Source organism: Haliotis rufescens, unplaced genomic scaffold (genome assembly GCF_023055435.1).
Source record: "Haliotis rufescens isolate VD_foot unplaced genomic scaffold, xgHalRufe1.0.p SCAF_59, whole genome shotgun sequence".
Lineage (NCBI taxonomy): Eukaryota > Metazoa > Mollusca > Gastropoda > Lepetellida > Haliotidae > Haliotis > Haliotis rufescens.
This window is the reverse complement of record NW_025964323.1, coordinates 1,116,838-1,131,260: the sequence shown is the minus strand read 5'-3', so window position 1 is coordinate 1,131,260 and position 14,423 is coordinate 1,116,838. Positions and strand designations below refer to the sequence as shown.

The 14,423-nt window shown below is 35.7% G+C and overlaps 1 protein-coding gene across 1 annotated transcript in view; it reads right to left on the bottom strand.

The window, feature by feature from the left end:
• Positions 1 to 14,423, bottom strand: part of LOC124142778 (hercynylcysteine sulfoxide lyase-like) — a 34,571-nt gene that overhangs the window by 6,199 nt on the left and 13,949 nt on the right. The window contains exons 5-8 of the mRNA XM_046511434.2: positions 12,422 to 12,535; positions 10,922 to 11,074; positions 9,561 to 9,769; positions 6,949 to 7,107 (exon numbers count right to left, since the gene is read on the bottom strand). Coding sequence (XP_046367390.2) covers positions 6,949 to 7,107; positions 9,561 to 9,769; positions 10,922 to 11,074; positions 12,422 to 12,535 — 635 coding nt within the window. The remainder of the gene's footprint in view (positions 1 to 6,948; positions 7,108 to 9,560; positions 9,770 to 10,921; positions 11,075 to 12,421; positions 12,536 to 14,423) is intronic.

Sequence of the window (14,423 nt, the reverse complement as noted above, 5' to 3'; positions counted from 1 at the left end):
ACAACACTGCAATTTAATTTGACATCAGTTTTTAGTGTTGTGACATTTAAACTTAATTAAAACAAAGTAAATTAAATGAATAAAACCTGATACGTCTTTCATTGCATAACGTCTAGCTGAATATCTAGCATTCTAACGAAATCTTGAAATAATTATTTTCTTTTATGTGGTGTCGAACTGACCATTGGGAATTATGTCTGAAGCTGATTGACAAAATATTTAGTGAATATTGTGACAGGAAAGCAACTTTTAAATGCATTGCCAATTTAAGTATGAAAAATGGGAACAGTTCAGAAAAGAACAACAACCTTATGATAATTCCCATATACTCACAGGTACATTGTATATAATTACAGTGTCGGCCTTATTTACAGGTGAGTCTACAATACCAGTAAATGCTCTCGTTCAGTTACAATCTGCCACATAAGACATAAGATTTAAAGACTAATAAAATCAATTTTAAGACCACATAGACAATAAAACCAAATCAAATATGTCTTAGTATCATCTCTTGTGTATTAGATGATGGTATTGATCTGAAATGTTATAACGTTAGATTAGGAAGGAGAAACAATAAATTTTTTGAAATACTTGGGAACATGAGCAATAACATTTAGTAACATAAACATGCATAAGAGGGTAATGGGAAAATGGTGAAAACAAATTGAAATAGATTTTAGCACAAAATTATTGAACGATTTCTCTGCAGCTCAGTAATTAGTAGTTAAGACCAGGCAGGTACACTGGTCACACTTGACTGGTCTGTCTGATGATTGGGTTTTTTGACAAATGGGATGTCTGATAATTGGGAGTGAACCATAGCAAGAACAACGGAATATCTGCTAAACTAATTGCTCCTTTTAAGGGACCAATTAGTTTTATGACCACGGGCCTCGGCACAAGCATAGTGTTGGAAGACAAGCTATAGATGTACATCCCATATGGTGACCGTTTTTCACTATTCATACTCTAAATTCATACATAATACCACACCATTACGGAACTCCTTGAAACTTTACAATGACTTCAAAATGTACAATAGATTGAACGAGAACAAATAAAAATTATATATGGATTATTCAATTGTCTCTTTTATCAGCCGCTATGTTTGTATCGTTTGCATTGTACAAAGAAATATTTTGACAGTCAATTTGCAGATTTTGCCTCAGAATGTGCTCATTTGAATAAGGAATGAAATAATTGCTTATCATGAATATATATGATACAGTTAAAAGTTATACATATACATGTACACTGTAAATGTATTCACTTAAAAGTCGTATACGACCTTCGACCTTCACGAGCGAGTTGATGCCGAGCTCAGTTGGAACGAAATGTAGAACGGGTGTATAAATGTTTGTATTTGGTTATATGTAGGTTTGTTAAATATGATTTTTTAATTCAATTCATTCAAAATGTCATAAATTAAATTGTGCATGAAAAATAGAGCTGACTTGATGGGAGATATTTGAAGATGTGTGTAATCATTAAAAATGTTAATTAAATCCATAACCATATTCATATAATTATTTTTAATAGAAAACATATCTTAATTTGTTTTTGCACTGTATGTTATCGAGTATTTCATCTGTACATGTGTAATGTGTACATGTATAAATCAATACACTTAAATCGCATATTCCGAAACAGACTATAATGAATCACCTTATTATTGTCTCTCCATTTACCATGGCTTTTACCCTTATAACAGTGGACACCGATTACAGTGTACATGTTGGCTTTTTGTTCAAAAAGGAATATGCAACAATCATATGTAACAATTCTCTGTGTACTATTACATGTATGAATGATATCAGCTCTGCATTCTGAGAAACAGTGATGTAAGTATCATCTTCAATTAACAATACATGTATTTAATAAAATACAAAAAATACCTCTCTGCCGGAATGTTTCGCGGAAATCATTCGATTAAGTAAAAATGACTCCGTGACTGGAAGAATCAACTACTGTAAATCGTGAAATTAATGCATCTCCAAAAGAAAGCGACTGCTGGCCCCTAGCCAAAGAATGCGACTCAATATGAATGCAACACCCCTTCCTCTCAAGCATCAGGGGATTTATATCTAAACAAAACGTCCTTTGTCAGGTTTACAGGAGAATCCTCAGGTTTACAGGAGAATCCTCACCTTAATCCAACCTTATATTAATCCAATCACACACCAAATAGCACCGCTTATAAGCGCTGAGTAGAGTACTTCAGCTAAAGTAATACGTGCGCGCTGGCTCGTGTCGGCCTTTAATGCAGTCGCAAAGAGCAAAGACACCGTGTTGGGTGGCATCTGTCTGGACTTGCAGGTGTGATAAGTGATGACATGAGTAAGTAGAACGCTTGTCTTCACCCCAGCAGTATCAATTCACAGGATGTAATTAGTGTTTGAATGACATTGTTTATGTACTTGTTACAAGTGCTGCTCAATAAACATTGATGTGGAATACATATAGTTGTTTGTTTTCAGCGTATGTCTAAGTTGGTATTTATGCTATCCAAAATGTCTTATTGTTGATATAAATGCGATGTTTAATAATGCGAGCAAAGACCACTCGCATTTTTCGCATTAAATTCACGCTCGCGTTAATTTCAAGATTTACAGTATTTATATCCGTTGAAAGAAATTGCCTTATTTTAGCAATAGTGCTAAAATGACATTTGAAATTTCTAATTCGCAGATTCATTAGAGAAAGTGACGACATGTACATAATCCCTATTAATCAAAGCCATGAAAAAAAAAAAATCATATCTATCGGAGACACACCAAATTACCAAGTTTTATTCATTACTATATTTGTTACAATGTAAATACTTTAGTGATACATTTTTCAGAGGAGATGGCATACAAACAAGAATTATATTACTTTCATGTGTAAATGCAGGTTATATATATTTTAATGCTTGGCATCTCAGTATTCAGCTTCATCCCACTTGTATATCTGTATTTGAATATGGAAGCATGCATATAGCATGACAATTACTTGCTATTCATCAGTCTACAACACACAAAATACGGTCAAACAATTTTGGGAACCGCTTGTGCTGAGGCAAGTTGTTTAGTACAGTAATATTTTTTTTAAATCTATTTCAATTTGTATTCACCATTTTCCCTATACCATTTTATGCATGTTTATGTTGCTACATCTTATTGCTCATGTTCCCAAGTATTATAAAACACTTTAATGTTTCTCCTTCCTAATCTAACATTATAACATTTCAGATCATTACCATCATCTAATACACAAGAGATGATACCAAGACATATTTGACTCAGTTTTATTGTCTATGCGGTCTTAAAATTGATTTTATTAGTCTTTAAATCTTATGTCTTGTTCATATTTTCACAAACGGCCTTTAGCTGATATAAGAAATGTAACATCCATTTCATTTTCCAGTTGACGTACTAACTGTTGTTTGTTTTTTTTCAAATAAGAGGACTGTATATGACATACATCAGTCTGTTAACAATGTTTTGACAATTGATATTTTGAAAAACCAGTTAAACACCAGTTGTGACAGGAATGATGATATGGTAGCTGTAGCAGACAGATTGACAGCCATTGTTACGTGCGTCACTAGGTTATTTGAACGGCATTGGCCTTGTTGATTGGCCAGTGGCGGAAGTAATTCAAACCCCTTCCACACTGACACCACATCAAAGTTATTTGTGTACTGATTACATAACTCTTACTGGCAGGATGGGGTGGTAGTTCACACAAAACGGACGACATTGTATCTATTGGGTGGCGCCTTTGATATCGCTTCCAAACATACTTTTTTTAATGGCCCATTAAACGATTATGCATATCAGGATTGCAGAGAAAATACAAGATTCGTTCTTGTTGAATACATCAAGGCACCAATTCATCTTTCATAAACCTTTTGTGTCTTTGTGCTTAATATATCCACAATAAACAAAAATATGTAATACATGTATCTACAGAAATATATATACAGGCTAGGTATTTGCCCACAGCAACACATGCATATAACTGTTTATTCACGCGTAGTGTGGCAGATTGTAATTGACCGAGAGCAGGTATTGTAGATTCACCTGTAAATAAGGCTGACACTGTTATTAGATAGAACATACTAATGAGAATATGGAAATTATCATAAGAAGGCTGTTGATTTTTTCTCGACTGTTTGCATTTTTTCATAGAAAAAATGGCAATGCATTTAAAAGTTTTTTTATGTCACAATATTCACTCAAGTTTTCCTCAATCTGCTTCAAACAAATCCCATTGGTAATTTCGACACTGCATGTAAGAAAATAATTATTTCGAGATTTCATTAGAATGCTAGATATTCAGTCAGACGTTATGCAATGAAAGACGAATCAGGTTTTTTTCTTTAAAATATGCGCACGTGTACCTGTATATCACACACCTAGTGTCACTTAATTTCCCAGTGTGATTAATGGAACATATATGGAATGCAAAATTCTCTTAAAAGCGTAGGCATTTATATTTTACTTCAATACACAAGACCAAAGATGCAGCAGGCCGGGTTCTTCTGCTCTGTGGCCTCATCTTTGCAAGTCATCATGAACAATGTAACAAATAGAAGTGAAACAACGCGACATAAAATCGGAAAAGAGAAAGAAACCAACTAAACTTTAGTGTTGTGGATGAATTGAATTGGAGTACAGACGCATGAATTCGTATGATAAACTATAAATATTTTTGAGAGATGAGGCCGGGTTCATTAAAGATCGTTACAATATGTACAAAAGGTAAAACTTGTAAAACTTTTATAAAAGTAACATCCAACCAAAGGCCCATTTTAAATAGTAATGATATAATATAAAGCATATTTCACATGATACAAAATACTTTGCACACAATAAGTTAATGCTATAAAGTGACTGACCAAAACATGCGTAAAATATTTTAATACCGCCATAAATCAATTGGTTTAGGTTAAAATGAGTTGAATCATGTGTCCTGATGCTTGTCGACAAACCTTTATGTATTTGCAAAAGAGAAAAACATGAGTTTTGAGCAAAGGAAAATATTCTCGCCCTTGGGTGAAATATTTTAATAAGGCCACAAATTAGTTGAATTAAGTTAAAATGAGTTGAATCATGCGCATGATGCTTGTAGACAAACCTTTATGTATTTCTATGCAGGCCCACAGACCACTCTTCGCCAATGGACAGGCCTATGGGCAACATAGTTTATATTTTGAGTTTTCACTTGATTTTTTTGTACATTTTTTCTTTTTTATATGTACCCATGAGAACAACAAGTTCAATTTTGTAAATACCTTTGACAGAGACTGGCCACATCAATGGTTTTCCAGATTAAAATGGGATGTGTTTTATCAATAAACTAAAACCACAGTTAGATGTGTACAATGGGATATTGATTTAGTCTCAGTGGCTCCCATGTCATACAAGATAGCATCCCAGTAAATCACAAAGAACAATGAAGAAAGAAGTGTGGTTTATTTCACGTTAAAACATAGTTGTATCCTGACGTAATTTCTGGAGATTCAAACATGGGCTTGCAACTTGATGATGTAATAAATTGAATGACGTTATTTTTGAGACGTGTCAAGTGAATTGTTCCCCATTGATGTACCTGGGCAATGTAGATTAACACAACGGCCGAATGATCGCATCCAAAAATGGGAGAGATATGACAATCGGTATTGGGAGAATAGGTACAGCTAATCAACGTGAAAAGTGTGAGAATATCCGTGAATCCAACTAATAACCCCTCTGTAAAATGGACTTTTCCAACACTGCTGAGGTTGGATTCTATTCGGAGAGTAATCGTTATTTAAATACAGGTAAATAGTTTTAAAGCTCATACATTTTAGTAACAACCTGAAAGAGGCTGTACATAATATTGATATCTCATATGCACCCTCTCATGGTTTATTCTCCCTGCAGTGTTTTGTTGTACGATAAACCACTTGTCGTTTATTTCTTAAATAAATAGAATGAGTTGTATTAAACTCTTGGCAATGCCAATTTCATTAAAATCAGATTTAAGTTCTCGCTGCCGCTAAACAAAGATCTGAGGACATCCCATTACAGGTCATATCAGAATGACCTTTCACCAACTTTGACCAACCACTGAAACGACTAACAAGAAGTCAATATCAGTCAATTAGAAAGCAGCTTTCTCGAGCTTTATGGCACTCATTTTAACTTGGCGACTTCCATTTCAGACTACGCTTTAAATATATATTGACACAGATCTCGATTAAAATTTTGAAAACTGAACATGGAAAAATCCAGAATGTCTAGCATATGGTTGCGATTTTATTGTTGTGTGGAATACCCCGTGTTAACGTTTTTGAGGTTGCATGAAGGGCTAGGACGAGTCCAAATTTACTACCCGGGTACCCGAACCCCTATTACCCAACCCAACCCTGGTACCCACTGAAAATCTCAAGCGTTGGGAACAAGATGTCTGATTCGGAATTGTTTTACCGCAGCCCTGGCAAAAAGTATTTAGATACATGTATCAAACGATCAGATCATGCTTACACTGAAGCTTCACCTTCACTCAAACATATACAAGTCAAAGGAATGTGTGCAATGTTTTTGTCATTAAACAATATATCACACCCGACCAGAGTACCAGAGTTACCCATCCCAGCCCTAGTTGCATGATAAGAAAACACATTCTGGCTGTCACTTTCATGATCTGGTAAGCGACAGTTTGATTGGTTGCGTGAAAGGTCGTTCTGACATGACCCGATTGCGAGAACTAGGATCTAATTTTAATGAGATTTTGTCATTGCTAAATTACTTTGGGGGTATAATAAAGAAGTTGTTCATCCATATATCTTATCCTTCCTAAGTAAATATACTGTAGGCTAAAATTACCCAAGTTTGAAGCTATGGGCCTGACACAAGATCTGCCTGCCACTGGCCTACGGGTAGGTGCTTATTTCGAACACTAAGGTACTGGGTGACCTACCCGAGTGCAGGGGTACTGAGACAAGTCTGGCAGTTGGATCACCCTCATGGTGGGAGACTCCATACTCTGAGGTATCTGCAATGGCTCTGCTTTGAGCTTCTTGAGAATGTACTCATGTGCCTCCGAAGCGAGCTTGGATGTGTAGCCGATGATCTTATCCTGAAACAGTTCCATGTCAGGAGTGTTGAAGCAGACTTTTGACAATGACGTTTGCATGCATGCTAATACATGTATGTACATGATGACCACGATTATATGTGATAGCTGGACTTTATGACAGACGATTGGGCAGATGCATGAATGGTACGATAGATGTATGATATGAAAGATGTATTGTATGACAGATGTATGGTATTACAGATGTATGATATGATAGATGTATGGTATGATAGGTGTATGATATGAAAGATGTATTGTATGACAGATGTATGGTATTACAAATGTATGATATGATAGAAGTATGACATGATAGATGTATGACATGATAGATGTATGGTATGATAGATGTATGGTATGACAGATGTATGATATGATAGATGAATGGTATGATAGATGTGTGGTATGATAGGTGTATGATATGATTGATGTATGGTATTACAGATGTATAACATGATAGATGTATGACATGAAAGATGTATGGTATGATAGATGTATGGTATGATGGATGTATGGTATGATAGATGTATGATATGATAGGTGTATGATATGATAGGTGTATGATATGATAGATGTATGGTATGATAGATGTATATGATATGATAGATGTATGACATGACAGATGTATGGTATGACAAATGTATGACATGATAGCTGTATCGTATGATTAGTGTATGATATGACAGATGTATGATAATATAGATCTACGATATGATACATGAAGGGTTTGATGGATGTACAATATTACAGACATGGAATGATAGATGTATGGTGTGACAGATGTATGGTGTGATAGATGTATGGTGTGACAGATGTATGGTGTGACAGAGGTATGGCGTGATAGATGTATGGTGTGACAGATGTATGGTGTGATAGATGTATGGTGTGACAGATGTATGGTGTGACAGATGTATGGTGTGACAGATGTACGGTGTGATAGATGTATGGTGTGACAGATGTATGGTGTGATAGATGTATGGTGTGACAGATGTATGGTGTGATAGATGTATGGTGTGACAGATGTATGGTGTGACAGATGTATGGTGTGATAGATGTATGGTGTGACAGATGTATGGTGTAATAGATGTATGGTGTGACAGATGTATGGTGTGATAGATGTATGGTGTGACAGATGTATGGTATGACAGATGTATGGTGTGGCAGATGTATGGTGTGATAGATGTATGGTGTGATAGATGTATGGTGTGACAGATGTAAGGTGTGGCAGATGTATGGTGTGATAGATGTATGGTGTGATAGATGTATGGTATGATAGATTTATGATAAGATAGATGTATGGTGTGATAGATGTATGGTATGACAGATGTATGGTGTGATAGATGTATTGTGTGATAGATGTAAGGTATGATAGATGTAAGGTGTGATAGATGTATGGTGTGATGGATGTATGGTGTGATAGATGTATGGTGTGACGGATGTATGGTATGATAGATGTATGGTATGATAGATGTATGGTATGATAGATGTATGGTATGACAAATGTATGGTATGACAAATGTATGACATGATGGACGTATGATTATTGTATGATATGACAAATGTATGATAATATACATCTACGATATGATATATGAAGGGTTTGATGGATGTACAATATTACAGATATATGGTATGATAGATGTATGGTATGATCGATGTACGGTACTATAGATGTATGGTATGACAGATGTATGGTGTGACAGATGTATGGTGTGATAGATGTATGGTGTGACAGATGTATGGCGTGACAGATGTATGGTGTGATAGATGTATGGTGTGATAGATGTATGGTATGACAGATGTATGGTGTGACAGAGGTATGGTGTGATAGATGTATGGTGTGACAGATGTATGGTGTGATAGATATATGGTGTGACAGATGTATGGTGTGACAGATGTATGGTGTGATAGATGTATGGTGTGACAGATGTATGGTGTGATAGATGTATGGTGTGACAGATGTATGGTGTGATAGATGTATGGTGTGACAGATGTATGGTGTGATAGATGTATGGTGTGATGGATGTAAAATATGACTCATGTATGGTTTAATGTATGTACCTTACGATAGATGTACGATATGACAGTTGTACGGTTTGATAGATATATGGTATGATAGATGTAGGGTACGATGGATGTATGATATGTTAGATGTACAGTATGAAAGATGTCCGATAAGATTGATGGAAGATGGACAACTAGCCATAACAATCAAACAATACTTCTTCATAATTGTGTCCACATGACCAAAGAAGTTAACCTGATGGTAAGGGTGTCATCAGTCAGATGAATCCATACACTTCTACACTAGCATAATATTCAGTGCCACTCTAGGATTCGAACCCACAATAATAGGTTCCTGCCATATGTAAGGGATGCCACTCTGCATAGCTAAGCACCCTCCTATTTATTGAAATCAACAACACAGTCCCTGACACAAGACAAGTGCAAATTACCATGCCGCCAATCCGCTGGTAGAACTCCACTGCATATTTGGCAGAAACATAGGCCGTGTGATCTATGGTGCCGACCAGGAAGAACTGTTCGTCCAGAGTAAGATGCTGGTTCCAAGACGTGACAAGCGGGTGAACCCAGCTGTGATGTTCTCGCTTTACATGCAGAATGGCACAGCTTCGTGGAGTGTACACCCACTTGTGGAAGTTACCTGTTAAAGATTAATCAATTATGGTAGGACAAGTGTGCACAAATCTGATTGGTTGATAAACAAGTTCAAGGTCACTCCAGTTTATTTTCTGGCATGTGAATAGGTAAACATATAAAGTAACGGACTAGGAAGGTCATGCCGTGACCGTTTCACAATGACCTTCCTTTTCAATACATTTAGTCCTATTGTCATTCAGATTTGTAATCCTTCCATTGCAGTATGTTTCTGATTGGCCCTCAAACCAATCCTCAATGGCAGACTTCAAAGCATCCTCGTCTGCAAAACGGTGTCCCTGCAGCACTAACCTTAGGCCTTGAAAGAGATAACAGTCACTTGGGGCAAGGTCGGGACTGTTGAGGGATGATATTTGTACAAGTATCACTTGTCCCCAACTTTTATTTTCATGATTCAAATAAAACGGTTTTCCTGTGAACATTACAATTGCTAAAAGAATGATCTCATTTTGGTATAATTTAGAAACCATATCTTCTCCTTTCAAGTTGTCATCACGCATCCTTAAACTGTTCAAATTAGATCACACCCTCAATATTAGTAATAGTAACGTATGGATATCTCACATAAAAAATATTTTTAACAGTTTTGGCTTGACCTATGTATTTGAAGAAACAGTACTATGGTAGAAACAGTACTTAAAGATAATTTTATACAACAATGGAGGGATGATATAGATAAAAGTTCCAAAGGTAATTACTATAAATTGTTCAAAGATCTACCGTCGTTTGAAAAATACCTCCTGCTACTTGATTATTTCTCTCGACCTATTATGTCAGTTTGGACATCGAATCATTATTTACCTGTAGAGACAGGCCACTGGAAAAATATACCCAGAATCAATAGAAATTGTAACCTATGCAGCTCACCGGCGATAGCCAACGAGTTTCATTATTTATTTAAATGCTCCTTTTTGGATACCATGAGATCACATTATATTCCCATTTATCTTTGTAAATGACCGAATCTTGCAAAGTTCAAAGTTTTGTTTACCTCAAATAACTTTATTTGTATTGTTCCTGTACCACCTATGGTGGTTTGTTGGAATAAAACATTGATTGATTGATATAAAAAAATCCAGGAGGGGCAAACTTATTTGTTTCTTTTTCTTTCACAAAAAGAATACCAAATGAGTATTACCTGTAAAAGCATCAGCACCGAGTTCGGTGAGATTGACTGGAAGCAAACCAGGAGCATGTGCGCCGTCTACAACGGCCAAAACTCCATACCTGTGACACAGAGTGATGAGGCGCTTCAACGGCATGACTACAGCTGACGGACTGGTGATGGCATCTGACATACAATCACAGGCCGTGGTCAATACAAACATAAGACAATTCTTCATGACCTATTACAATCCATATTTAATATTCCTTGTATTACAGTGTCAATATCATGTCTGAAATCATGATGACACAGTTTATAAGTTCCTAGAGCCTGAATGGCACACCTAGAAATAATATTTTCATAAAAATTTGTATTCTAAGAATTCAATGTTAAATTTTCTTTTACAAAATTAAACTGGACAAACATATGGAAATAAACATATGAGCAAACAAGCAGTGCAACATCAACAGATACATTACAGAGGTATTCTGTAGGGCTGTTACGATTCAATCGTGTATTTGGTGAATCGACCCTACCCATTAATGAATAGAATTGAATTCGTTATTCGTGGACACTAGAATCCAAACTTTTAATGAATATGCAATCATGTGCATTTACATACCCTGTACCTCAAAATATCCATAAGGACATATATATGCACAGATGTCTTAAAAAAACACACACTCTTATAATATTTAATTTGTTAGTATTGTCGTCACTGGTCATTGGCGCATTTAAGTAGATACTTATAAGTACCTGGATAAGTGCAGTATATAAATGTATAATATTTTAATAGTTAACAAACCATGTCAAAAAATTTATGTCATTGGTCCACTGAATATAACAAATAATACATCAACTGCTGACTTATTATGGTATTCATGAATTAATATTTGTATTTGTTACCCTATATTCGTAGATATGAATCATATTCGCCACATAGTGTATTCATTGCAGCCCAAGTATTCTGGCATTTGGTAGTCAGTCATTTCTAATCAGTCTGATCATGCTGACAAATACATAGCTGTATTTTAAATGATGTAGAATAAAGATTCACCACATGAAGCAGGGGTATCTCCATAATGGATTTCAGCAATTGCAGCAAAGGGCTGTCAGGATGTTTTTTACCAAGGAGTATTGTGAATAAAACAAAAGATTTAATGGTTAAAGTAATAGGGAATGATGCCCCTGGTAATAAGTCCTGGTAATCAAGGCCATTTTGGCACTCAACTTGGAACAAATTGCAACAGAATTTATTTCACCACAATGCATTTCTAAAAGGTCCCGAAAACAACATACTAGAAGTCTCAAGCAATCCCAGTTTGGGAAATATGTCTCATTTGCATAATCCAATATGGCCACCAATTATCAATATATCTTCCATATTTCAGATGAAGTTCAATGTTTTGATAAAAAAAAGCATGTGTTTTATTGCGAAATAGCTGTATGTTTCTAAAAAGATATTTTCAACTACTGAACATTTTTGAGCCTGACCACCTGATCCCGCCATTATTCTTAACAATCCATACTCACCTAGAACAGCAATTTTGGTTTCCGGGTTGGATTTGAAGAAGTCTTCATATTTTTCACAAATCTCATCCTCACTGGCTATTGGGAATTGTATATCCAACTCAGCTGACTTGACCCCTGAAGTAACAAACTCAGTATCATATGTAAGTAGGGATGGGTATTGGATGTTTAAAGTGTAATACAATATTTTCAATGCACAACGCTGTATTGCGATGCGAATCACGATATATTGTATATTTCTAAATTTTGACTTCAGAAGCATTTTGAAACACCCAGCGTATGCATTGAAGTTCATACATGTAACAAAACAAGATGTTGAACAACATAATGTTTACTCATTCTATATATGCATGGATGCATACTCCGGGACAGTGATGACTTGGTGTTACACCACTGCCACAGACAAACTCCAGAATGTACACTTGTATTTTGGAATTACGGAAAAATTTCAAAGGTATTTGGCATGTGTATAACATTAAAACACTTGATAAAAATCAATACTTGGATTCACCTGATATACCAAGCATTAAAAAATTATATTGGGATACGCATATACCAATAATACTGCACACCCATATATGTAAGCTTGATGAATTACATGTGTCACCAGCGTGGTGTTAGGACTTTACCCTTGATGGGCTCTATTACGAGACTGAATGCATTTGATTATGTCTGGGAAATAATCTTAGCATAAAATTACTGTTCAGTTCCTAAATATTTAAAGCGTTATCTTTCTTTGCTCAAACTATGTCACTATTACTGCTTTCAGCCTAATGAGAGATGAAACTGAAGAAAATAGCCTGGTCTTTCTAAATAAGGTCCTGACGAGAAACTTTATTTTTGTTCTTCATGGGCTCATGCCTCAAGTGACTGAATATAAGTGGAAATGTGCCAAGTATTAAAAACATAGGGCCAAGAATTAGAAAATGTGACCAATTATTAGAAATATAGTCCCAAGTATTAGACATAAGGCTCAAGTATTAGAAACACTGGGCCAAGTATAAGAAACATTGGGCCAAGTATAAGAATCATTGGGCCAAGTATTAGAAACATAGGGCCAAGTATTAGAAACATTGGGCCACATATTAAAACATAGGGCCAAGTATTAGAAACATAGGGCCAAATATCAGAAACAAAGGGCCAAGTATTAGAAACATAGACCCAAGTATTAGAAACATAGAGCCAAATATCAGAAACATAGGGCCAAGTATTGGAAACATTGGACCAAGAATCAGAAACATAGGGCCTAGTATTAGAAACAGTGGGCCAAACATTAGAAACATAGAGCCAAGTATTAGAAACATAGGGCCAAGCATTAGAAACATAAGGCCAAGTATTAGAAACATAGGGCCAATCATTAGAAACATAAGGCCAAGTATTAGAAACATAGGGCCAAGCATTAGAAACATAAGGCCAAGTATTAGAAACCAAGGCCAAGCATTTGAAACATAAGGCCAAGTATTAGAAACATAGGGCCAAGCATTAGAAACAAAAGGCCAAGTATTAGAAACATAGGGCCAAACATTAGAAACATAAGGCCAAGTATTAGAAACATAGGGCCAAGCATTAGAAACATAAGGCCAAGTATTAGAAACCAAGGCCAAGCATTTGAAACATAAGGCCAAGTATTAGAAACATAGGGCCAAGCATTAGAAACATAAGGCCAAGTATTAGAAACATAGGGCCAAACATTAGAAACATAAGGCCAAGTATTAGAAACATAGGGCCAAGCATTAGAAACATAAGGCCAAGTATTAGAAACCAAGGCCAAGCATTTGAAACATAAGGCCAAGTATTAGAAACATAGGGCCAAGCATTAGAAACAAAAGGCCAAGTATTAGAAACATAGGGCCAAGCATTAGAAACATAAGGCCAAGTATTAGAAACATAAGGCCAAGTATTAGAAACATAGGGCCAAGCATTAGAAACATAAGGCCAAGCATTAGAAATATAGGGCTACAGACCCTGTTAGACAGGATGGGTCACCTGTACTTTCAAGTGTCAA